The sequence below is a fragment of the Emydura macquarii genome, unplaced genomic scaffold (genome assembly GCF_026122565.2).
Source record: "Emydura macquarii macquarii isolate MOO-44397 ecotype Brisbane River unplaced genomic scaffold, CSIRO-AGI_Emac_v2 contig_306, whole genome shotgun sequence".
NCBI classification, from domain to species: domain Eukaryota; kingdom Metazoa; phylum Chordata; order Testudines; family Chelidae; genus Emydura; species Emydura macquarii.
The window spans coordinates 12710047-12735233 of record NW_027130443.1 but is presented as its reverse complement, the minus strand read 5'-3'; the positions used below and the strand labels follow the sequence as shown (position 1 = coordinate 12735233).

Below are 25187 nucleotides of genomic sequence, written 5' to 3'. Positions count from 1 at the left end.
AGCCAATGGGGGGAGGCGCTGCATTGCGACCCAAACAGGGCCAGGCCCGCACTCGCGCCCAGGAGACAGCAGCTGTGATTGGCTGAGGGCGGGATGGGGGTTTTGGGGGCGGGGCATGACAGGCAGCTTGCCTAGCAGTGGGCGGGTTTGTCTAATGCAAGGCGAGGAGCCTGGGTTGAAGTGAGCCCAGCTCACAGCAACCCTGCGATGGCAAGTTTCCTTCCCACCTTTCCTTCCCCTCCAGGGGCTGCAGGCTGGGTCTTTGCAAACCCCGCCAGCCACCACCCGTTCTGGGGTTTTTGTTTAAACCATCCTTTCACTGGGCCGGCCCGGCCCTTAGGAAGCCGTGGGGGGCTGCAGAGGTAACATGGGGGAGAAGCCGGAGCATGGGCCTCCGCCCCCGCAAGCACCTCTGGAATGAGGAAAATCCAATGCATGTTCCTTGCAACTATCGATAATCAAACATCTGTCCAGCAAAACCCTTGGACGCACAGAAAGCAATCCAGCCAGTTAAAGCCATTGTGATGAGTTTTATCGTGTGATGCAAAGATCCAGCCTTTTCACTGGCAACAGCAACATATTCAAGGCAATTCATACAGGCAGCGTCACAAAGAGTTCATGTGTTGCACAGTTTTCCTAGAGATCTGCCTGCCAGAGACAGGCAGCTATTCTACGGGCAGTTAAACTAAAAAAACTCTTTCCAGACTTTTAGCTCACCAGTACCCAGTGCGCAAGACACCTTGCAGTGAGAAGGGGCCTCCTGAATTATGTGACACTGGTGGATAGAACTGAGCACTTGGTCATTTATTACACGGTGGCTTCGATTTCTGCTGGCTCTTCTTCCTCGAGCAGGCTGTAGGAAGCGTGGGTCTGGAAGGGCCGCTGGAGGGGATGGGCCAGGAGCTTAGCCATGCAGTTGTGCAGCTCCACGGCAGGGCCTGTCACAGACACTTCATACTTGTAATTGGTGCCTTTGGTGTCCAGGTTGCTGAAAAAAGTGTACATCTCCTGGAATGGGACAGAGCAGCTCAATTACAGTGAAGCATTGAGAGTGAGACAAGGGCTGGCTAAAGCGCAGCACTGAGGTCGGGAAACCTAGATTTTATTCCCAGCTCTGACACTGACCCACTGTGGGACTATGAGCAAGTCACGCTGTGCCAAATACTGGCTCTATGTCCTAAACTAAACTTTATCTCTAACATTCTCCAGCAAAAGAAGATGGCAATCTCTGGGCCACATGCTAAGAATGAAGCCAGTCTGTCTGCCAGGGCAAGCCCTGCCATCAGGCAGCTGAAGGAACACACAAAAGGGACCAACTGAAAGAACGTCTCCGTCAAATGCCATTCAGAGAGGGAAAAATCCACGGGATTTAACAGCTGAGGATGTGCAAGGAGCAGCCCAGGACAGACAGGGCTGGCAGAGCCTCGTCCGTGCCTGAAGCGATGTCTACCGGAGGGGGAAGGGTTCAGATAAGAGAAGGTGTGTCATACTACAGATCCCACAGGGCTCTCACCTTCCAGCTCGTCTCGTCCTCTTTGTCCTCGGCACCATTGTGGATATAAACCACATCAAAAAAGAAATAAGGGCACTGCAGCATTTTCTGTAGAGAAGGAAGAGAAAAAAAACCAAACGTTCCTGCTCACCGTAGTCTGATTAGCAGGCTCCACGGCAAAGCTGGGAAGACAGCTCCCAGGAGGCAGAATCCCAGGGTAAATGGCTGTGGGGGAAAGTTTAAACGGTGCCAGCCTGACCTATGCAGCCCTTGAGATCCTCGGGCATAGCAAGGGGCAGTGCACCCACCCTCAGCCTCCCCCCCCCCTGACGGCACCTCTTCACCTCTCAGGACGAAGCTTGTCTCCATGGCCCACTTCAAGCCTTGGTTCTGTGGCCGATTGGTGCTATCTGCAGCGGTGGCTTCTGTGCCATGGTCGCCTGCCGGCTGGGTACTGAGCTGAGCTGAAACGCATTCCAGCGCATGGCAACATCTGTTGTTCGCTGCCGACCTGGGCTGGATGTGAACTACTCCCTATGATCTAGCCTGAGCCATCCAGGCCCTTCCACCTCCCCCCATAGCAAGCATGTGAGAAGAATCAGCTTTGGGGTCAGGCCCCAGCAGGTACCATTCAATCCTGAGGACAGCAGAGGTTTATGGCCTGATTCACAAAGGTTCTTGATTCCAATGTGGGTGCTCAGCACCTCTGACGCCCGGCCACCACCGGACAGTGTTCTGGTAGCGCTAGAACGCTGCTTTCTGGCTGGGGCACCACGGAGTGCAGCATCAGGGACAGCCCAATCAATAGCACCTACCTTCATCGGGTCTGTCATGGAGAACTGAGGCTGGCAGGCCGGCCGGCTATACACCAGGATGGTCCTGATCACATAGGGAGGTGGGATCGTCTGGATGTTTTCCGTCACCGGCAGCTCGATCTTCTGCTGTCTGTGCCATCAAAGAGAAAGCATGCGGTTCAGAAACACCCGCGTGAAGCGGCTAGGGCTGGTTGCTAAATAAGCACAGATGCAGCTGCACAGCTACGGTTATGCTGGAAAGTGCCTGTGGCTGCCAGCAGGTGGGTCTTGGCTCCGAAGACAAGCACAGACCTCGTCAAAGCTGATGGGTGCCAACCACCCGCTTTCAGGTTCTACAGAAAGAGCAACCCAGCCCTGCGGTCAGCGGGGCCACGTGACTGATCAGAGCTAAGCTGCATGGCTATGTTTCCCTGCTTGCAGGTACGGGAGCCAGGATATCAGCTGCAGCCTGTGTGTTTTGGAGAAGTTCAGCAAAAGGAGTTCTGAGCATGGCCCTGAGAGACAGTTTCCTGGGCACAGAGACCAAGAGTGGCAAACTTGGGGATCTCTCAGCAAGGAAGCTGCCTGTTGCTGTTTGTTGCTACTGTGTTCAGGGAAACAAGACTTTATTTATTTATTTAATGAGCAGGGTTGCACCAAGAACAAGACCTGATTCATATAACTGATTTCTCATCCTAATGGAAACAACCCTACACGGCCCCAGATATTGGCTAAACCGCTCAGACACAAGGGGCAATGCAACTATAAAAAGCAACATTTGCAATCTCTACCTTCTACAGAGCAGCAAACTTACATGAGGTTGAAGAGGCCTTCCAGATCTAGGGTCCAGGAGATAAGGACTGGTCCTTATGCATACGCAGCCTTTCCAGATGCTATTCTGTATTTTTAGATTGTGAGCTCATTGGGGACTGGCCTGGCACTTACTCTGTTTGTACAGCACCTAGCACCATAGGACCTGAGCTGGGGGAGACCTCTGAGAGCTATAAGTGCTAAGCAATCATACATTTCTGATCAGTCACACTCTAGAGACAGACAGAGGGTACAGGGAAGGGGTAGAACATACATGCGTATTTGGTAGGGCATACAAATTGTTCCCAATAAAATGTTGTTTTCCATCTATCCTAGGTGCCCTGGTACCATAGTGAGTATCTCAGAACCTTTCATGTATTTATTGTCCCTGTAAGGCAGGACAGGGCAATTATCTCCATTGTACAGGTGGGGAATTGAGGCAGAGAGAGAGGAAGTGACCTGCCAATGTGTCTATGGCAGAGCAGAGAACTGAACCCAGGTCTTCAGTGTCCCAGGACCATGCCATAAGCCCTGCACCGTCCTTCCTGGCTGGTGTGTCACTACTGACTCCTGCGGCCCTTGCTCAAGGAAAACGCCAGTGGAACTCAGCGGAGTAACCACACCAGGAAGGATGTCTGTGATCACGCTGTTCCGTACAGAGAGCCGGGGCTTACATTGAGATCTGCTGCCATCTTCTGGCAAATCAGCAGATGACAGAAATATTTAAGGATCCCCCCCAAATCATACACACACTTTATGAAATAAATCAGTTACAACCCAGTCCTTTGTTCCCAGAATGAGATTCACTCTCTCAGGACCCTGGCTTGAGTTGGGCTCCAAGCTTTCTGGAAATCCAGGGGCCTGAGAAGGGGAGAATCCGCACGCACACATCAAAATGTTGCTCAGAGGCTGCAGGGTTCACAAGCTCCGTTTGGACAGAGAATGTCGCTCTGTCAACAGCATCCTAAGGCCATGGGATTGGAAAGCAAGAATGATCTCAGTCCCATCTACCTGCAGGACAGATCCCAATCCCCATTCCCCTCTCCCTCACCAAAGGATACTGAAAGACTTGCAGACCACGGTTTCCAGATCATACAGGCAGCTGCAGACTTCTCTGGGGTCAGAAGTGAAACCGGAGAGCTAAGAGACAAGACAGAGGCTGTTAAAGGAAAGTGACAGAGTCCCCCTCTGGAATCACACACTAGCGCCGTGGTGTGAGGAGAAATGTATCCGTGCAGTGCCTAGCGCAACGGGATCCCCAGTCTCACTAAGGGTTCCCTAGGTCTTGTTGTAAGAGAGAACATTGATGGCGACCTAGAAAACAGATGACCAAGGCTTGCTCCCATGTATTTTCTGGTTTTCAGGCCTGCCAGAGTTTTTTGAGATCATTGTTTTCAATTTTTTCTGCTTTTTCTAAAAGGAAGGAACTTGGGGCTCATCTCCTGTTTTTCCTGGAAGACCTTACTAGTAGCATGGGGCTAGTGCAAGCACCAACGTCAGAAGTAGAAAACCAGACTAGATGGATGTTTGGGCAGCTGCAGCCTGGCTGCTCCTCGGGACCCTGCGGGGGTCTCACTCACCCAGGTGGCGTCATTGTTCACCACCACCAGGGCGAACTCGTGGCATTTGTCGATCTTGTGCTTCGTCCTCACAAACATCTCGATCATCTTCTGGGAGATGTTCAGGGCGTTGGTTTTTGAGCTACAGAGCGAGCGAGAGAGCACGTCGAGGTCAGAAACTGTCTAACACCTTCCCAGCCCCCATCTCCCCCATCACATCCTTAAGGGGGTGTTGAGAGAGCCCAGCCTCCTGATCCACAGGGCTCATCTGAACTGGGCCTCGTCCCTCTGGCTCACTTATCTGCCCCCCTTTAGTCACTCCCTCCTTATTTCCCAGGCTGCACTGCCTGATGCTTTGAACCCTGGCCTGACCCCCGGGCCCCGCCATCATTCAAGCCTTTCCTCACCATCCCCATGAGGCCTTGTCATCCACAGACTTCCAAGTACGTTACAAGAGGAGGGTCAGTATCATTAACCTCATTTCACAAGCGGAGAAACCGAGGCACAGGGAAGGGAAGCAATTTGCCCAGGGCCACACAGGGAGTCCGTGGCCAAGTCTCCCAGATCTCCTGGCTCCCAGGACAGTGTCTGGGTCTCCGCTAGATGCATTCACCAAACACTGACGGAGAGAGAGCAGCTGCTCACCCATTAAAGGATTCTAGTTTAGGCAGAGACATTTCCTCCGAGAGGTCCAAGCAGATGATCTGCATTAAAGAAAACAGCAGCATTAGCATCTCAGATCATTCATGAGCCCACCACACCAGGACCTTTGGCTTTACACTGACCACTAGCCCCCAGTGCCCTACCAAGCGGCACGGCCAACAGAAGGGTGCAGGGTTAAATCAGGTCCATTCAGCTCAGCGACCTGGGATGCTCGCTCCCTCCCAGCAGCCGGGCCGTGGCGGAGAATGCAGGAGATCCACCCAAAGGAAGGCGTGCGAGGAGAAGACACGGGCACTCACCACTTTCTCAGGGCAGTTCACCCTGGGCGTCTTGACCTGGAACTCCGTGGGCTGCACCGGCATCTGCCAGTCTTTGCCGTTGGGCGCGGCAGTGCTCTGCGGGCTGTCATCCGCACTGGCCGCCTCTCCCTCCCCCTCGCTGCGGTTCCCCACGCTGGCCTGCGCGCTCAGGGCTCGGTCCTCGGCCCCCTCAGGGTTGGAGCGAGTCCTGGGCCTCTGCTCCGTCACCTTCTCCTCCTCCTCCTCGGCGGCGCTGCCGGGCTCTGAGGTGTCCATCAGGGAGCTGCGCTCCACAGGCGACTCCAGCTTGGACACGGTGAAGGGCTCCCTGGTTCAGGCACAGGGAGACAAGGGGCTCGGTGCAGGGCGCTGCACAGACAACCCCATCTACCTGCCTGGCAGGAGTGGGCTAGATGGGGCCAGACGGGCCTTTCTCACCTCCCAGCCCTTTGGCTTGGTGCTGGGAGGGCTCCGAGACCTGGCCCTTTGGGCAGGTGCCCCCAGCACCCCGAGTCAGCCAGCGCAGCCCCTCCCCCACCCATCTCCATCACCCCGCCTGGACCCAGACACCCCATCGTCCCCCTCCCCCAGCCTGGGCAGCCCCCTCCGCACAGCCCCTCCGTGCCCAGCCTGGCCACCCTGGGGGCCCTGCCACCAGCCCAGGTACCCCTGAGAATCACCCCATGCCCCCCCCCCCCCGCCTGGTCCCCCCCATCACTCCCCCTCGCCCCACTGCCCCCCAGGCCCCCCTTGCTACCACTGCTCCCCCAGCCCCCCATCTCGGGCCCCCCGTCACTCCCCCTCGCCCCACTGCCCTCCCAGCCCCCCATCTCGGGCCCCCCATTGCTCCCACTGCCCCCCAGCTCCCCATCTCGGGCCCCCCATCGCTCCCCCTCGCCCCACTGCCACGCCCATCGCGGCAGCGCTGCTCACCCCAGCCCGAGTCTCTCCCCCCAGGACACGGACACGGGCACGGGCAGCCCAGCCGCAACTCGCAACCCGGAAGTGGGCTGGGCGCCGCTAGGGCTGCTGGGAGATGTAGTTTCTCGGGCGTCCCTCCCGGCCCGCCGCCTCCGTCCAGCCTCGTGCTCGCCAAGCACCGCCCCCGCCCCTGCGCTGACCTGTCGGAATTTGCATATCTCTGTGCATATCTCTGGCGTTTATTATCTAAACATTTGCATAGAGCCCATAATCTTCGGTGCCCACAACTCCCCATCAGCCCCGCTCCCAAGTTCGGCACAGCTCCAGGGGTGCTATTTCATGCAAATTATTTCATCAGCTCATTTGTCTACTAAGCTACATACATTTCAGCTTGTGGTCAATACCCTTTGGGCCCAGGGAATTTTTGCTCTGTGTTTGTACAGCCCCTAGCGCAAGGGGGGCCGGAGCCATGACTGGGACTCCTAGGTGCTGTGGCAAGGCACAAATAATAACGTGCATACTATGCAATTGCAGAGCAGCTGGTGCTCTAGGCTTCTCCCAGGCAGGCGCCTGCCCTGATTGTGTCATATCTCAGGGCGAGTCTACACTTAAAACTCACGGCGGCACAGCGGCATCGGTACAGCTGCGCTGCTGTAAGAGCGCTTGTGTAGCTGCGTTATGTCGCTGGGAGAGAGCTCTCCCGGCAACATAACAAAACCACCTACATGAGCGCCCGTGGTTATGTTGGGGGGAGAGCCCCCGCCGACAGCGCTGTCCGCACAGGCGCTCATGCCGGCGAAATTTGTTGCTTGTGCTGTGAAAAAAACAAACACTGAGTGAGAAAAGTTTTGCTGGCATAAATCTAGTGTAGACAAGGCCTCAAGCTATGTGTGTCTGCACTAGAAACGCTGCTGGGGCAGCACCTCCGTGTAGACACTCGCTCCAGCCACGGCAGGGGCAGTAACTAGGTCCACGGGAGGCTATGCAGGGGGTTAGGTCGGCTTAGCTATGTCTCTCAGGACGTGTGGATTTTTCACAGCCCTGAGTGACGGAGCTGGGTCGGCCTAACCTTTTAGTGCAGACCTGGCCTAAAGCTCATACAGCACTACTCCAGTGTAGACACAGCTGTGTCAACCGTGGCTACCATTGCCCAGGAAGACGGTGTTCCTACCCCGACGGAGAAACTCCTTCAGGCAGGGTAGGCTGCATCTATCCCAGGCCCCGTAGTGCGCCACTGGAAGAGGTCTCAGGTGTGACAGACCCAACCCTCCATCTAGATGCTTATCTGGCCCCCATGACTGCAGTATCTGCACACCGCACACCCTTCAGCATATGGCTCCTCACAACCCCGGTGAGGCAGGGCCGCGCTGTCACCCCCATTTTACAGATGGGGAAGTGAGGCACCGACAGACACAGGGACTTGCCCAAGGTCATACGTGGAGTCTGCAGCAGAGTTGGGAAAGGAGCCCAAGTCTCCAGCTCATGCCCTAACCAGCGGGCAATCTGCTGGTGCAGTCCAGAGTCAGGGCAGCGCATCTGGAGGGGAAGCTGATGATCCTGGTGAGTTCGAGGCTGATGCAGGCTGCATCCGTATATCAGCACAGGAGGAAGTCTCCAAGTATCTTGATGGCCACAAACAATCCAGGCCCCGTTATAGCTATCCCCAGTCCAATCTTCGGCTGTCTTCCAACATGCAGGACCTCTCGAACGCTTTCCTCAGTGGGGCTCAAGTTTCGTTCCGACGTATCAGGCAAAGAGCAGGACGGAATCCGCTCTGGTTTCCGTGTCTACGGGAAGCTCAAGAGTTAAAGGGCAACAGAGCCGGAGGCAGCGCCTGCAGCCAAGTTCCACAAGGGAGAGGAAACATACACAGGATCTGGAAATGGGAAAGGCCCATGCTGGGAAGCAGCACAGACGACGCTTAGATCCTGGCAGAGCCATGTTCTCCTCGCCCTGAGATCGGTGGCGGTGCTGCCAGGCCAGGGGTCTTGGAGATCCTGGAAGAGAAGTTGCTGAGAAGGGGCTTCTTAATGTCTGATTTTCTCCCATGGCTTTTCCCACGACAGCGATAGGACCCTGCTACTTCCCGTGACTGTCACCTCCCGCCCCCGGGATCTGGTCCTCAGATGTGGCTCGTCTCATGCAGAAGGAGAGAGGGGGAAAGGAACAGGGATGGAGAAGGCAAGTGGCTTCCCCCTGGGGTGTCTGGACAAGGGAGCCTTGTGTTGCAGGGCAGCGGGGCTTATGGGTCTGTTTTTGCTTTGCAGTTGCTCTTGCGGGGTGCACCTCAGCCTCCCGCCATGAGAGAGGCATCTCCGGGGAGGAGCCAGGGTTTAGACTCACTGTACTTTACTCTGCAGCTGGGAAGGACGAGGCACCCCGGGCCCGTCTCGCTCTCCCAGCCTGACCCATCCCCTATGGTGGGAGCAGCCAGGCACCTGCTGTGGCATCCACAGTGCCAGGGCATTGCAGGCAATTCAGCCATGGCCAGAGCTCTCTATCTCGCTGCGCCGCCTTGGACTCCACCCTGCCTTGCCACGGGGATGGATTAGACAGTCTGACGCATCTTTTCTCTCTCTGCTATGGCCCTGTATGTCCCCTGTCCTGGCTCCTGCAGGGGGATTCTGCAGGGGGCGGGAATCCGGGCTGCCACTGCAGCCGTGGGCCTGCATATTCTCCCCCTCTGCTGCTCAGGAAGGGGGGAATGGCTGGCAGATCCACACGCGCCCCACAAGCCATTCACGCGTGGGGTTGCAGAAGGAGTTCTGCGCCGCACGGGTCATGCGGCTCCAGAAGCCCTCCCCTCATGGGGCTGGATCCCGCCGGCCATAAGAGCCCTGTATGGCCCCGGGGAAAGGGCCCTCGCGTGAGCTGCGTGCCTCCAGGCAGCTCCACACCAGGTGTGCAGTGCTGGGGGGGCGCTGGCTCACGCTGGGCAGCCCTGTGTTAGCCCTGGGCTGACGTCGCTCCTGCTGCTGGGGGTGGGGGACGGGGGACATTGTTCCCACCGAAAACAGGAAGCCACTCCAGCCTTTCCTGGCTCCTGCGCTGGCTGAGATGCTAACGAATCCGCTGGCTAACGACCCACGGAAGGCTTCCCTGCCCCCTCTCAGCCCACAGGGGGGCGCAGGCGGGAGGCTGCAGGTGAGCGTGGGGTGATGGGCCCTGCCTGGGGAATAGCACCAGCCCCAGAGGGACAGAGAGTAACCAGGAGCTGCTTGTCCCTCTCACGGGACTGACGTGCTGCTGAGGTCGCAGCCTGGGCCTCCTGCCCAGAGGAGATTTCACCCCCTATGTGGCATCTCCCCGATACAGCTTCCAAAGGCAGGCTGGTTAGGGGGCCTGCTGCAGAGACTGGCCAGCCTTGTGGATGAAGCAGGGGTGGGCTTACCCAGGGGTGGGCCGGGAGACCTCCCAACAAAGCCCAAGGGGCAGCAGTGAGCGGTGCTGACGATCCAAACGATGACCCGGTATGAAGGGTGGGGGTTGTGCAGTGGAGGTGCTGAAGTGTGGAACTGGCATCCAGAGCCGGTGTGGTCCTTAAAGATCCCACACCGCTCTCGGCAGGGTCAGGGGGTTAACCCCCATCCCCAAGTGTCCTGGCCGTATTCCAGCACAGGGCACTGCCAGCTCTCCTGATCTTTGCTGGGTTTTTTTCTCTTAAAGCCCCAGCTGCTGGAGTCAGGTGATTATGGGAGAATCTCAGCATCCATTTGTTTTTTAAAAAACAAACCCTCAGATTCCAGCCCTCCTGGCTGTGGAGAAAAGCATGAAAATATGACCCCTAAAGGTTCCCAACCGCGACAGGGACTAGAACGCCCCAGATGTTTCACTTTTACAATCTCATGATTTTTAAGCCAGGGTTTAGATTACGGGGAGGCTGGTTCGTGACGTTTGCATGACGGGGGTCTTCTGTCTCTCAGAAACCCTTCTGCGCTTTCCTCTGGCCACCAAACTTGTTGCTTCCTGGCCTAGAAATTGCTGGGTCGTGCGGGTAGTTCAGACCGGCTGATGCGTTCCACCCCAGAGGTGGCTGCTGTTGCAATTCACCGGTGGGTGGGGCACCCTCCTGGCCCGATTCTCGGTGGCCCTGCCCCTTGTGCTGTCGTCGGCAGTGCAGAGTGCCTGGGAAACGCTTCTGAATCCGAACGGTAGCGCTCGGCTCTGGGGTCAGCGACGGGAGGCGGGGAATCGGGGCCGTGGCCAGTCCAGGGCTCTCAGGTCCTTTGGCATGGAAGGTGCCTGAGACATGGAGGGTTCTCCTGGGACCCACTGCAGGGCGAGCTGGACTCGGTCGCCGAGGGGGTGGAGGAGGCCGACGGAGCAGCGGCGGATGAGCTGGCAATCCTGCGCTATGAGGAGCGCATCACCACGCTGCTGGTGACTGTCGCCCAGCTCCACGGCAAGGCCGAACGGCTGCAGCAGAGGAGAACCAGGTACCTGCCCTGCTTGTCACACTCCCCGAGCAGCCCTGCCCATAGCCCCTGCCGGGGGGCACTGCCTCTGGGTGCTAAGGCATGGAGCAGCAATGCCGGGTGGGGACAGGCACTGTGTGTGTATCGGAGGGGCACAGCCGCCCCTTGGCAGGACAGGGTGTGCAGAGACTGTAACTCACTGGCTAAGTGTGTGTTACGTCCCCCTCGAGTGGCTGCTCCCCACAGAGGATAACAGCCTGCTACTGCTACCGGCTAATGGAGCCCATCTCCAGGGCCCCCACATGGGGGGGGGAAGGGTACACTCTACCGGGGCCCGGAGGCCCTGGGGGGCCCGGCCCAGGCTGCAACCCCCATTACCATGAAGAAAACATTTGTCATGGCTCATGAGATTGCAAGTGTGGGACGAGGGATTGTGGGATGTGGGGGGGAGGGGGCCCGTGTTACACGTTTGTGCTGGGCCCGAAAAAATGATGCTTGGGCCCGGCCCATCGCCAGGGCAGGTGGGAAAGGCCTGAGCTGCGCTGTGGGTGGTTCTGGGCCCAGTTGCCGTTGGTGGCACAGGACTGGGGTCGATACAGCAGCATGGGGCTTTGGGTTGATTGCCTGGGAATCCTCACCCAGCCCATTGCCTCCCCTCACCTGCCGATGGCATTTCCCGTGGCCTCCTTACAGCCCAGCCCCCCAGAGTCCCGCCTCCCCCTTCTCCTGCGCCCACTTCCACTCCGTATTCAACCCCTCCCCACTCCGTTCCTTCCAGGGCCAGTTCAAAATTACCCTCCAGCCCCTGCCAGGGACCTGGCCTCTCTCTCAGCTCCCCTTCTCCCCCGTGGCAACAGCGCTCTTCTGTCTCTCCACGCCGGGGCGTGAGCCTTCTCCTCTGCCGTGGGGCACAGCCTCGCCATTCCCCCACAGCTCATTCGCATCCGAACCCCCCGCCCTCCCCTTCGCTGGTGACTCAGTTTCTCGCTCCCTTTGCTGCGCTGTGAAGCATTTCTGGACACAGCTGGTAGCAAAGACGCTGTTTAAAATGAAGTTGTCACCTGCTGTATTCTGTTCTAGCCTGGGTCTTAGACGCTGCCCGTCACCATGGTGTCTGTGCTCCTGATTATTTAGCTGAGGACACGGCCTCTTTTCAAGGCAGTGGGCTGGCTGCTGTGGTCTGCCCTGCCTGTCTTCACCGCACAGGAGTGGCTTTGCTTTCTTCTTCTTTTCCTGCTGCCCTGGGGAAAAAAGACAGGAACTTTCTAAACTCCCCTCCCCCCTTTCCATCAGGCCTGCCCAATTGTCACGAATATTTATGGGCTCCGAGCCACAATTTCCTTGTCCTCCTGCCCCATGATGATGAAAAAACTCCTGATGTTTTATTTGCCCTTCAAAAAAAGCCCCCCCAAAGCAAAAACAAAACAAAAACCCAATGGGGATTTGCAAGGCTGCACTGTCGGTGCTCTGGGAGCACAGGGGTTGTTAATCCATCTGCTCACTTGATCTCACTGGTGCTCACTGGCATAATATTTATGTGGCAGCAAAATACTGGTGTCTTAAAGGGCTGGTTTCAGGTGGCTAGACACTCACCTGGAACTCCCCCCAGGCCTCCTCTGGCTTTGATTTCTTGCAGCGAGGAAGATGAGTATTCAGACCAGTGCTCCGACTACACCGCCAGCCTTCCCAGGTGTGGGCAGAGGCCCTGGAGCTTGGCCATCCAGCCGTTCCCCGTGGGAGGCAGGGAGGAAGGTAAAGCGGAGTTCATTATATTCTGCTCCAAGCTAGCCAACGCCTTTTGGAGGCAGTGAGGTCTAGTGGGTAGACCCAGGTCTTCTGGGTTCTATTCCTGCCTCTGCCACTGGCCTGCTGGGAGACCCAGGGCAAGTCACTTTCCCCCTCCTCAGATTCCTGATAGATCCGGGGTCCCAGAAATTGCAGGCTGTTTGTCGTTTATGGACGCCACCCCCAGCCAGGGTCACTCCCCCCCGTTCATCCTCTCGTGACGCTGCTGCATTGCCCCGACCCACCTGGGTCAGTGCAATGACGGTAGGGGGCAAAGCCTGCTTGCCACTTCCTGGGGGTTCAGATCCATGGGGCCCCTTTCTTCCTGCCCCACGCTCTGGTGGTGGGCCTGCTGCTAAATCCACACCGGTGATCGGTGCCTGTCTGTCCCTCTTACGGAACCCCTCTGGGACGTGAGCCCAGAGCCCCGAGGCCGGAAGGGGCACGAGCCCCACCAGGCCTCCCCCCGACTCGTCCCCGTCTCCCCCCCACTAGGCGGCAGTGCCGACGTCTTCCGAGATCTGCAGCGGGTCGTGGCCTCTCTGGAGAGCGCGGTGTTCTCCCGGCGGAGCTGTGCTTGGCTGCTCAGCGGCGCTGGGGGGCAGACGGGTGCGGGCAGCACCAGCAGGGCAGGGGAAGAGTGGGCCCAGATGGCCGAGGTGAGCAGGCCCCCCTCCCCCCACTTTCCTCAGACCTCCCCCCCCCCCTCCTAACACCTGCCCTGAGCTCTCAACGTCCCCCGGCTGGGACAGGCTGGGTTTGCAGTTTCTCTGCAGCCCCCCTCAACCTGCCCAGGCACTGGGCCCCAGCTCGGAGCTGCACGGACCCCGCTGGGGGAGAGGCAGCAGGTTCTCTGGGGCCTGGTCAGTCGGCTCTGCAGAGGCTGCCCACGGCGGGGCAGCTAGCGCCAGCTGTGATACTGTCGCAGGTGGAAGAGCTGCGAGACGCCCCTGCACGAACCCCATGGAGGCCAGTAAGCAGCCATCAGGGCTGCCTCTTGATTTGGGGCTGGATGGGAGCCAGGGCCCCCTAGAGGGGAAAAGCCCAGCGCCCCATTGCCCACCCCCCTGAGCCAGCCAGTCTGCTGATCTGGAAGGTGTATGTTTAAATTGCCTGGAACCAGAGGTGTTGTGTTGCGATGAAGCCTAGACGCCAAGGTGACAGATGCCTTAGCCAGGCTTCGGGAGAGCTCTGGGCTCCTGGCATGATGCAGTGCCTGTGGCTTCGGTGGGTGACTGGGACGGGCGGGGTGGGGGGTTTGCATTTCCAGACCCTGGAAGAGCTAGAACGAGGCCTGGGGATTTTTGCGGGACCCCCGGAGGATGGCGGGAGCTGGGCCTGGAAGGCAGCACCCAGGGCGCTGGGGGAGAAGACAAGCGAGGTCAGCCCGGGGCTCCCCGCGGAGGAGATGAGCTGGATCAAGAAAGAGATAGCTACATATGCAGAGAGGAACGCGGCTCTCCGGGCGGCGCTGGGCAGCAAGGAGGAGGAGCTGAGCAAGTCCAAGGTCACCCTGCAAGCTTTCTGTAAGGAAAGGGACAAACTGCAGAGAAAGGTGCGCATCACAGCGGCGATATCCCCCCTGCCCAAAGCCCCTCCCTGCCACTGACATGCAGCCACCTCTGGGGTGCAGGGCAGCAACGCTGCTCCCTGCGGGAAAAGGCTCTTTTGGCCAGGGGTTTCAGATCTTCAGTGCAATGGATGCTTTCCTGTCCATGCAGAGCAGCTCAGACCTCATCTGGGAAGGTCTCAACCCGACCACCCCAAGCACCCAGCCCCATGGGTGATCTTTTTACTTGCAGTATTTTATTCGGCCACTAGATGTCTCTGAGTGCTGTGTGGAGTTCCATGCGGGGTGGGGTGGCTCCCTGGTAAACAAAGCAGACCAAGCCAGAACTCAAGCAATGTGGAAGCTGGTGTGTTTGTAGCCATTTTGTTCAACAAACACCTTTCGTTTAAGGGGATCTGTGATTCCTCATCTCTTGGCAAAATGAAGAGTCACATTACCTGCTGTGGATGGCAAAAGGGCTGGGACATCCCCCTGGGAATGGAACTCTTGGTGCCCCAGGAAGCAGGGGTTTGCCCAGCCTGCTAAGCTGTCCACTAGGAAGGTGGCTGGGTGCTGGGTCAGTGAAGGAGGGAGGGATTTCCCAGTATCCATGCTGGAAGGTGGGGACCTCAGTTTCCCAGGGTTTGGGATCTGTTTGGGTTCAGCTTGTTAATTTCCTGGGGGGATCACACTTCCCCGGCAGTGAAAATGAGGCCAGAATCACTCTGATCTCTGTGCTGCTGCTGCTGCTGCAATCCAGAGTCACACCACTTTCTTCCATGGAGCCACTCCAGATTGACTCCGGTCACTGCTGTCAGAGTCAGCCCTTGCTACGGCTCACGGAGCCAACGCAGCAGCCGTGGCGTTAGTGACAGCTGCTGCTCTCTGCCCAGGTCAGGGAGCTGCAGGACTCTCTGCTCAGGACGGAGGAGCCATCTCAGCCCGGCAGCCCCTCAGCTTCTGCCAGCAGCGCCAGGGGGTCCGTCAGCCCCGGCGGGGAAGGGGAGGCCTGGGCATTCCAGGTGAGTGCGGCGCCAGGGGCTGGCCTGGGTCCCAGTGCCTCTTCTCCACCCCATCCCACTGGGTCCTGCTCATGGGGAGGGTCCTGAGTGGCGGGGGGGGGGGGGGAATTACGATGCCAGCTGGGCCGCAGCTCCCCTTGCCGCTGGGTCACGTGGCTGCTGAGTTCAGATCCGGGAAGGATCCGTCGACGGGGATGAGCCGTTGCCAGCCAGCTGCGGGTCTGGTCCGAAGCCCACAGCGGTCAAAGGAGAGGCTGCGCCGCTGACTGCAGGGCCCTGGGTGCACGGGCCAGGAGCTGACGGAGGAACGCGCCCACTCGGCCGGGGGTGTGACACGCGGGCTGCGGGAGGGGGACCAGGTCAGAGCCACCACCACAGCCTGCCAGTCTCAGCCGAGGGGTTTATTCAACGGGGCAAGGGCTGGGTCCAGGTTCCACTGATGGCCGTGGAGATTGGACGCACGTGGCCGTGGATTGACAGCAGCTATTGTTAAGGGCCCAGCCTGGGTGGCATTTCTACTAGCCCCCTCGTGCCCCTGACCCCGCCCGCCGGGCGTATTTAACATCCACCCGCTGCCTTCACCTGTCACAGACGCCTTCCTTCGTTTGTCGCCCCCGCCCTCTGCAGGACCCGGTTGCCGTGGCTCAGAGCCTGATCCGGTGCTTTCAGAGCTGCTCCGGCACCCAGCACCTCTGCCGCCTTTTCCCCCAGCACCGGCCTGTGGCATCGCAGAGCGCCGGCCAGGAGGCGGAGGCTCGGATGCAGCAGCTGAGAGGGTGAGGACAGAACGATAGCCGCGCGTGGCCCTTTAGCTAGGGGTCGCCGAGTCCTTTTACACACTGGCCAGGGCAGCCTCATGGGGGGCACAGACCGGGAAACCGAGGCACAGCAAGGGGAAGTGATTTGCCCAAGGTCACGCAGGACGTCTGTGTCAGAGCTAGCCATAGAACCCAGGCGTCCGGACTCCCAGTCCCCTGCGTTAAGCACTAGACAACACAGCCTCAGCCTCTCGTCCTCAAAGCTAGGATGGGCAAGCACCCGAGGACGGCGGCAATGTAATGTCACGATGGCCCCAGGATCTAGCACGTGGAGAGGGAGTCCTGGACTGAAGCTCTGGGTGGGGCAGGGCTGCCTGCCCAGAAAGCAGCGTGTCTCGGGGCTGGTTCCAGAGCCCCACGGATGGGTAGCGGGGCAAGCAGGGCCCCCGTGGGAGGATGTGTGGAGCTCGGGACTGTGTATTTGTCTGGGCATTGCTCGGGGCAGGGTCTAGAGCAGGTCTCCCCTGGGCTCCCCCGGGTGCCAGCCCTACCCCCTCCTGCCCCATCCCCTCCGCGTGGGTCACGGCTGGATGCTAAGCGCAGCCCCTTCTGCCCCAGGTGCATCGAGAGGCTCCGAGGCCTGAACCAGCTGCTCTCGGGGACGCTGCGGGAGTGTAAGGGCCACTCGGAATGGCTCAGCATGCAGCTGGGGCAGCACGAGTCCAACAGCACGGCCCTGCGCCTGGCTGCACAGTACAGGTGAGGCCGGGGCCCCTGCGGCCGTTCGGGCCGAGACCTGCTCCGGGATGTGTCCCACGGGGGAGAGAAGCCTGGAGAGGGGTTGGGAGAGGGAATGGACTGGGTGTGAGAGGCAGGGGCATGGGGGGTTGGAGGAGTCGGGATGGGGTGGGAGGGGCTGGGGGGCTTGGGATGGGGTGGGACGGGTTGGGGGGGGGTCAGGCCAGCGCTCAGGCCGCTCTCTGTCCTGGCCCGGCAGCGAGTGCCGTGTGGAGGCCTACGAGGTGCTGCTGCCCCTGGCCGGGGTGAAGTTCGGTCCCCGGCTGGAGCCAGCCAAGGACGGAGACACCCTGGACAAAGGTGAGTCCTCGCAGCCAGTCCCCGCCTGCCCCGCAGCCACCAGATGCCCGTGGCCGTGGGGCTGCCAGCTCTGGGGTGGGCAGGGGGAGCCCATTGCTCCATGGCGCCCCTGGAGGCGAGGGGGAAGCGGCTGCCACGTGGCTGGCTCTGCCCCAGGCTCCGTCCTGGCGAGGAGTGGGGCCTGTCTGCAGAGGACGCGCCAACGTGCACGTTGTTCCCTGCTCTAGGAGAGCCGGGGGCGTGTGCCCCCAGCAGCCCCAGCGGCAGGACGGGGGCCGTGCTGGAAGAGGCCAGGAGGCTCCTGGGGAGAGCGGAACCCGAGGGCGAGGAGGCTGGGACGGGGCAGGACGGGGCCTCCGGGATCCGTGGACGGCAGAGGTAGCAGAGCTCCTACGGGAAGGGTGTTGAGGGACCCTGAGCCCCTAAACCAGTTCCAAGCCCCCCGGGGCTGTATGGCCCTTCCTCGCCCTTCTCCCAGCCTGCTCTCTGTCCCAGCAGCGCCCCCAGCCGTGGCGGGGCGGAGGAGCGGATCCTGCGCGAGTACATCCGGCGGCTGCGGGCGGAGCAGGCCTCCGTGGAGGTCTCCCTGCGGGAGCCGGGCTGCGGGGCGGCGCCTGGTTCTGCCGGTGTCGTGACCCGGAGCAACGACGCCATCAAGGCCAAGGTGGAGGAGGCTGTCAGGCTTGTGGTCGGGGACCTGCCCGGGGAGACGCCACGGCCAAAGAGGGAGAAGCCGCAGCTGCTGCATGACTTAGGGGCCACCAGGGTAGGCACAGGGCAAGGAGGCGGCCAGGCCTAGTGGCCTGAGTGCAGGGCAGGGAGCCAGGACTCCGGGAGTCTGTTCCTGGCTCTGGGAGGGGAGTGGGGTCTAGTGTCAGGAGTGCAGGGAGGGAAGGGGGAGTTCAATGGCTAGAATGGGCGGGGAGGGGGGAGTTGCCACGACTCCTGGCTTCTATTCCTGGCTCTGCCACAATTCACGTCCCCCCTCTGTGCCTCAGTTTCCCTGGCTGTAACTCAGGGAACTGGAGGGCTGTGAGGCATGGTTAACGTTTGTGAAATACTAGTAAGAGGGTAACCGCTGAGGCAGACGTAACGGGAGCCCAGGGGCTGGGTGAGGGGCTGGAGGAGCGAACCACGTGGCGCACGGGACCCTCTTGTGGCTGCCCCTACAGAGGGACGCAAGGCGGGAGATTTGCTTCAGCTACTGGGGATCCTGCGTTTAGCTCGGGCCGGAGGGGCCAGGCCTGGTGAGCCAGAGCTGCTGGCCTATGGCCCAGGGCCGGCCACGCGCCACCGCCTCTGTGACGGCGCCTCCCTCTGGTCCCAGGAGTCAATGGCAGATCTGAAGGTCCGGCTGCACCTGGCGGAGAAGGAGACGCGAGGCCTGGAGCTCTGCACCTTCACGCACCGGGCGCAGGCGGCCGCCCTCCTGCTGCTCATCCAGCACCTGCAAGGGGAACTGGACGAGCGGCGGGGACGGTGCCCCAGCTCCGGGAGCAGCAGCGGAGACAGCACCAGCTGCAGCAGCTGCCTCGGGGTAAGGAAGGGGCCAGGCAAACACAGCAGGGCAGAGGGTCCCCGCCAGCAGCCCCACCCCTCTCCCCCTCCTGGGTGGGCCCTGGGGAAGAGGGGTGGTCTCTGGAGGCAACGGGGCTCAGGGAAATGCAGGAACAAAAAGGAAACTCCCTGGGGCCTGGTTCTCTGCTGCGTGGCAGCCGTGGACCCCAGAAACGCAGCCTGACTTCAGCATTTCACACCCGTCGTGCACCAGTGGAAATGGCCCCACGGGGGGAGGGGGGGAAATCAGGCCTGCCCGGGGGACAGGGTAGGGGGGCCGGGCCCCCACACGGGGGGGTCTGAGTGGGAATCAGCACCCCTGCCTGGGTCACAACCAAGAAAGAACCGAGAGGCCGTTGTGAACCCGGCTGCCCGTCCCGGGGGTGGGGGGAACCCCTGGCGGGGTCTGAGCCCAGCGGACGTGGAGGTTGTGAGCTGGAGTTTTAAGGCGCCCCCGCGGCCCCGTCTGCCCTGCGTCCCGTCCCCGCAGTCGCTGCTGTGCTCAGGGATGTTCTTGCCCTTCTCCAGGACGTCGGGAGACAGGAGGCGGAAGCGGCCAGACCCCCGGCTGCCCAGGATCGGGAGAGGATGATGCTGGATCTGGTCGGGGTGTTGGCCCGGTGAGGACCCCAGCCTCCCTGCGTGGGGGAGCCCCTCTCCGGCCCATCGGCTGGTGTCCTATGTCCCCGCCACCCCCTCCCAGCCCAGGCCAGGCCTGTGACTGCACGGGGGCCGCAGGCTGGTTGGAGGAGTCGAGGATGAGCAGCGCCAGGCCCCTTTCCCTTGCCCCATGGCCCCTGCCCGTCTGGGGACACAGAGAGGAAGAATCTGGGGTGCAGCCCAGCGTCCCACGTCTGGAGACTCAGCCAGTGGCTGGGGAGGGGGCAGGCAAAGGGTCCATGCTTTTGGAGTGGGGGGGATCCCGTCTCAGGGGAGGGGGCAGAGGGAGATCCAGGCTCGGGGGGGGGGGGGGGTTCAGGAGGGGCTCCCCTCTCCGCGGGAGCTGTGCCATCCTCCGTCAAGCCCCTGTTTCCGTGGCAGGAGCAGGGAGCTGAGGGGCCAAGCCCAGGAGCTGGCGGCGTCCCTGGAGCAGCGCAGCGCGGCCAGCCGGGAACAGCAGGCCCAGTGCGTCGGGGTCACCAGAACCTTCTTCCAGGCTCACAGGTGGGGACAGAGAACTCCGCCTCTCACCCCCCCGGTCCTGCTGGGAGCCCCCGCCCCCCTCCCCCCCCGCCCGGCCCCAGGCCAGACTCCCGAGGCTCCCTCCAGCAAATCTCCTGGGGCGGCCGCCCGGCCCGGGAGCTCTTTGTCCCTTGCTTGTGGGTGGCAGTCGGGGCAACGCGCCCTGCGGGGAAAGACTCAAGGGCAGCCCCCCGGTGCCCCTCAATGCAACGGCTCCAAGCGCTTGGTAAAGCTACGGGCAGAGGCTGGATCTCTGTGGGAACGGCACTGGGCCGTGACTCACCCGCAGGCATCTGCAAAAGAACGGGGGAGAGAACCCAGGAGTCCTGGCTCCCAGCCCTCCCCCTGGCGTGCTCTAACCACCAGGCCCCACTCCCCTCCCAGGGCTGGGGGTAGAAGCCAGGGCCACGAGTTTGTCTGCCAGCCCCCGGCTAGGTCCTGGCCAGCTGTGTCTGCAGCAGGCTGTTTGGGAGAGATTGTCCCCGTCAAAGCGCGCCCAGCGGAGGGGTTTCGCGGCCCTTTAGCTAAGCACCAGGAGGCGTCTCTGAGCCCATCCCAAACCCTGCACTCTGCACCCCCCAGGGCCCTCCCCCACAGCTGACCCCAGAGCAGCTTCGCTCTCCTGCCCCCTCCCATGAACCAAGGCCCTGCTCCTGACCCCGCCTGTCCCCGCAGCGCTCTGGTGCTGGCCTCCAGGAACGCCCGGCGGAAGCAGGAGGCTCAGCTGCGGCGGCTGGAGGCCCAGATGGGCGCGATGGGCGAGTGGCACGGGGAGCAGCTGCGCTCGCTCACGCGGGCCGTGCGAAGGCTGGAAGAGCAGCGTGCGGCTGGCAGCGAGACCTGCATCTAGGGCAGGGCGGCGGTGGGGAGAGGGGCGCAGGGGGAGACCCGCGGGCAGTGCCCGGCTGGCTGAGCGGGGCCTCTCCTCTGGCTCTGGGGGTCACCCTAATCGTGGGGAGTTGGGAGCAGGGGCTCTTCTGGTTGTGGTTTATTGCTCTGAAAGCCTGACCCACAGCCCCCTGCTATCCCCACCCTGGGCTCCTCCCGGCCCATGGCTCTGTTGGTGCCCCTCAGTCCCGACCCACAGCCCCCTGCTATCCCCGCCCTGGGCTTCTCCTGCCCCATGGCTCCGCCGGTGCCCCTCAGTCCCGACCCGCAGCCCCCTGCTATCCTCGTCCTGGACGTCTCCTGCCCCACAGCTCTGCCAGTGCCCCATAAGTCTGCCCCAGAGCCCCCCTGCTATCCCAGCCCTGGGCTGCCCCCACACCTCTGCTGATGCGTCTCCAGCCCAGTCCCGGCTCGCTCCCGAGTAAAGGCTGCCGCCCTGCCAGGTGTGTCAGGCTGTGTGGAGAACGAATGGGGCGTGCAGCGAGACTCCCCCCCCCCCCACCCTTCTTCTGCCCTCCCCGCTCCAGCTGTGACTGGCCACAGCTCCTGAGAGGCAGCAGGACCCTGCCCCCCCCGGGGAAAGAGCTTCCCCCTCGGATGCTGAGAGCAAGCCAGCGCCACTGGCCCAGGGGCTAGTTAAAGCAGCCGCAGGCCGGTCCTGGCTTCTCAGCGTTGTCTGGAAGAGCGCATAGGTGAGGTCTGACCAGCTCTGAACGGGGCGGGTGGCTTGCTGCGGTCACACCTGTCCCAGCACAGTCCTGCAGAGCCAGCCGCGAGCCAGCGGAGGGCGCCGCTGCACACAAACGTGGCGCGTCTCTGAGCTGGGGAAACCCAGGCATGCAAATGGCTGGGGGGAGGGAGGGCCCTGACCGTGGGGCCCAGACCTCGCAGCCTCAGACAACAGCGGAGAGGGGAGGCCCCCCCGCTGGACCCCCGCTGCCTTTAAGTATCTGAGCGAGCTGTTTTGCCCCATGCATCATGAGCCTATGGAACTCACCGGCACAAGACATAGCTCTTGGCAGGAGTCTAGGGCCAATCCCCCCCCCAGGTTCTGCCGTTCAGCTCAGCTCTTTGCTGTGTGATTTCTGCAGCCCCCGAGCGGCTCTGACATCAGCAGTCGCCTTAGGCCATGGCGAGCTCCGCCCTGGTTCGCCTCCTGCACATTGGGCGTCCAGCCAGCACAGAGCCGGGCAGGCAGGGGCTGTGAGCAGAGCAGCATTTCCCTCGGCCCTGCCCCACTCACTGTCTCTCTCCCATGCTCCATTGCAAGGGCAGGACAGAGAGGAGGAGAAAACAGGCCCTCGTGCTGTGGGCAGCAGAGGAACATACATGCAGAGGAGCCATGTGCAGTAGCCGCTTGGGGAGGGTGGGGTGGAAGCAGGGACCCCCCCCCCCGGATCCATTTATCAAAGTGCCTGATGCGTTTTAACACGCGCACCGAGCCGGGGGGTGCAATGGTGATTCCATGGCGGGTGCTGCGTGGCCTGGGGTTGCTGGGTGCCCTGGTCTCTCCGCTGCTAAAAGCAGCCCCTCCTCCCCCCTTCAGCCTGACCCCTGCTCCCTGCAGCGGTTTCTAGCAGGCCCTTCACAGCCGCTGAGCTGTGGGAGCGGCTGCCCCACTGGCCCCTGCATTGCACCAGCGCCTGGGTGATCCATCACGCGCGGCCCTGACTGCGCTCCGGACGGATAGGTCTGGTGGAGAGAAGAAACCCGCCTCCCTCCCCGCCCCTGGCAGCCGGAGCGGAAATCTGGTGTTGTGGCTGGGCTGGGAGCTGCCTGGCGTCCTTCACGCTGACTGCATCCCCAGGGCGAGGGCAGGCGGAGAGCTGGAGAGAGCCAGGGATGCCACACAGGGCCGAGGAGAAGGTTCTCGCCTGCCGCGGCTGAGGCGGGAGGGTGACAAACTTTGGGTGTTACCAGGGCAGTGACACCCTGCAGCCACAGAGCGACGTAGCCATCCCGCCCTGCCGGTGCATGGTCCACGCCAGCCCCTTCCCGCACGGCTCAGCTCCCCTCGGCCCACGAGATGCACCCACTGGGCAATGCCCCCCTGGCCCTCCTAACCTGGGCTGGATGGGGAGGGTGACCCCAGAGGCAGCAGGTTCTGTAGCACCATCCCCCCCCGCCCACCTGCCGTCTCTCTGCCCTGTGTCTTGCAAGGGTCACAGGCAGCTGGGGTGGGACGCTGCCGCGTAGCAGGTCAGCGCCCCCTCGCTGGGAACAAAGACCCCCCCCCCTCCCTGGAGTCAGATGAAGACATTTGTTAACCCTGACAATGAGCTCAGAGGTGACGGGGGCATGAGGCCATGGTGCATCTCCATGGGCGGCCCCCCTGGCGGTGCAGACGGAGCAGGGATGGTCCCCGAGGACAGGCCGTGGCCGGGGCCACCCGGCAGTGGGAGAGAGCAGAACCTGCCCCTGCTGCAGCGCCGTGGCCCCGATTCGGGCCAGCACCAAAACACAGCCCAACGTGCCAGCAACGTGGGGCCAGCTGTGGTGCCGGCGCCGGCCCTTGCACGGGATATGGACTCCCAAGTGGCCCTGGCTTTGCTGGCCCCATCGGTGGAAGGTTGTTAGACAGTCTTGGCGTGGGGTGGACTGGCTGGAGGTTCTTCCAGCCCTGCTGTTCCCTGAGTCTGTGCTAAGGGGCTGATCAGCTGCGTCTTCAGAGGAGCAGATCGTCTCAGCGCTATTAATCCACCCCGCGCCAACAACTGCCGGCCGGTCCGGCCCTCCCCCAGGAGGCCAAGTGTCAAAGTGCAAGCGTCAGGGTCGGGGCAGCTGAGCCAGGCTGTGGGTCTTTGCTGTGAAAACGGGAGGGCCCATGCAGGAGAGGCGACAGCGGGTGCGCCGGGGCGTGTGCGCGCCCGAGGCAGGGCAGAGGCATAATGACGGGTCATCGGGGCTGAATCCACCCACCTCCCTTGTTCTAGGTGGGGAGTGGGCAGCTCTGGAAATCTGCTGGGCTCCCCGTGGCGGGGTGAAGGTGGTGCAAGAAATGCATTTGTGCCCATTGCGGGGTGCAGAGGGGCGAGGCCACCTCGTCCCTGTGTGCACAAACCAGCACTGCAACCTCAGCTGTAGGCGGGCAAACGGGCACTGCCGCCTTGCCCATATACTGGGAAACGGGCCTGGCAGCTTCAGCCTTACATGAGCAAACAGGCGTTGCAGCCTTGCCCGTATTCAGACAAACCATCACTGGCCTGGAGGATAGCACAGGGTCCAGGGACAGCCTTCCAGATGCCTCGGATCCCCAGTTTGCTGTCATATGCTGCTTCGGTGGAGGGGGGGGGACCGCCCCACCCTCTTCTGGCTGGAGGGATGGAGACAGGGTCCTTTAGCCCATCACCCAGCCACACCCAGGCTCCTCACAATTGTCCTGCAACCACACGCAGGGGCTGACTCCAGAACGGTGGAGACGTGGATCCGTTTCCAGCTGTGGCCCCTTCCCGCTGGAAGCAAAAGGCCAATTTATCCCTGCTGAATACACAGGGAGTCGCAGGAGCCCCGTCCTGACACCCACTGAGTTCAACCAGGCACTAGGGGCGAATGTGGTGTGAGGCGGCCATGAACCAGTTAGCAGCAACCCAGCAGGAGGAAAAGGACGCTGTCAGTTCAGGGACTGGTAGAGCGTAAGGACAGGAGGGGTCTTTGTTTATAGCTGGTCAGAAATCTTTTATTGCAATGGGTTTTTTTGCTGAAAAATGCAATTTTTGGTCAAAATTGATATTTAGGGAAAAACGCATCTATTTTTGATGAATTTTCATTTTGGAAACCCCCCCCCCCTACATGAAGCGTTCTGATAACGCTGAAACATCCCAGGTGGACATTTTTGGAACGTCTTGTTTGCATTTTTAATTTCGAATGGACTTTTTTAAATGAACCGCGTTGTTTTTCTGTATACAAATAATTAAAAGCAGTTTGCAAAAAGTCAGCATTGAAACAAAATATTTTCGTGTTCTGAAACATCTCCAGGGACCCCTGTCTCTAGTTCCCTGGAAGCATCCACTTTGGGACCCAGGAACTTTTCTGTCGAAACTGTCATTGAAATCCATGGGGCTCATCGAAAATGTTCCAACCAGCTCTACTTTTTCGTGTCTGAGGGTTAGATTCATAAGCTTTTCCCCCCGCAACCACAAGGGATAGCAAGTTCGGGTTTACATTCGAAAGGAAAGCCGAGATTCTCATGTAATCACAGGATTCCAGGATTCCAAAAAGCACCAAATTACAAGACTTAAGATACAGTCATGGAGCTGGCAGTGTTGCATCTGAGTAGGATCCCCCCTTTTGCTTGGCCGGCAGAGCCATATGTTACCTTGAGGCCAGCTAAACTCCTTCTTGGCCATGCTGATTTCTCTTGGAAGAGCAGGATATGCGGCATGATGCCCGCGTGTT

The 25187-nt window shown here is 60.8% G+C and overlaps 2 protein-coding genes across 2 annotated transcripts; one reads left to right on the top strand and one right to left on the bottom strand.

Annotated features, from left to right (window-relative positions):
- Positions 1–78: 78 nt before the first annotated feature.
- BABAM1 (BRISC and BRCA1 A complex member 1) lies at positions 79–6681 on the bottom strand. The gene is made up of 9 exons (XM_067560039.1): positions 6551–6681; positions 5618–5945; positions 5301–5359; positions 4677–4797; positions 4158–4236; positions 3101–3125; positions 2308–2437; positions 1514–1600; positions 79–1008 (listed from the first exon to the last, which is right to left on the bottom strand). The coding sequence occupies exons 2-9, from the start codon at positions 5891–5893 to the stop codon at positions 808–810; spliced, it is 978 nt and encodes a 325-aa protein (XP_067416140.1). The 5' UTR covers positions 5894–5945; positions 6551–6681; the 3' UTR covers positions 79–807.
- A 3319-nt stretch (positions 6682–10000) lies between these two features.
- USHBP1 (USH1 protein network component harmonin binding protein 1) lies at positions 10001–20754 on the top strand. The gene is made up of 15 exons (XM_067562315.1): positions 10001–10008; positions 10777–10974; positions 12590–12705; positions 13234–13397; positions 14009–14293; positions 15181–15309; positions 15937–16085; positions 16686–16826; positions 17065–17165; positions 17393–17543; positions 17664–17931; positions 18493–18702; positions 19251–19342; positions 19764–19886; positions 20580–20754. The coding sequence occupies exons 1-15, from the start codon at positions 10001–10003 to the stop codon at positions 20752–20754; spliced, it is 2310 nt and encodes a 769-aa protein (XP_067418416.1).
- The last annotated feature ends 4433 nt before the right edge of the window (positions 20755–25187 follow it).

What these genes read in the sequence shown, in the direction of transcription:
- USHBP1 (XM_067562315.1), top strand. An exon ending in ATGACTTAGGGGCCACCAGG is followed by an intron (nt 17,932 to 18,492) that starts GTAGGCACAGGG and finishes CTCTGGTCCCAG; the next exon opens with GAGTCAATGGCAGATCTGAA. An exon ending in CTGGTCGGGGTGTTGGCCCG is followed by an intron (nt 19,343 to 19,763) that starts GTGAGGACCCCA and finishes TTTCCGTGGCAG; the next exon opens with GAGCAGGGAGCTGAGGGGCC.
- BABAM1 (XM_067560039.1), bottom strand. Translation starts at nt 5,893, where the DNA reads ATGGACACCTCAGAGCCCGGCAGCGCCGCCGAGGAGGAGGAGGAGAAG. An exon ending in AAACTAGAATCCTTTAATGG is followed by an intron (nt 4,798 to 5,300) that starts GTGAGCAGCTGC and finishes CTCGCTCTGTAG; the next exon opens with CTCAAAAACCAACGCCCTGA. An exon ending in AGGACGAGACGAGCTGGAAG is followed by an intron (nt 1,009 to 1,513) that starts GTGAGAGCCCTG and finishes GTCCCATTCCAG; the next exon opens with GAGATGTACACTTTTTTCAG.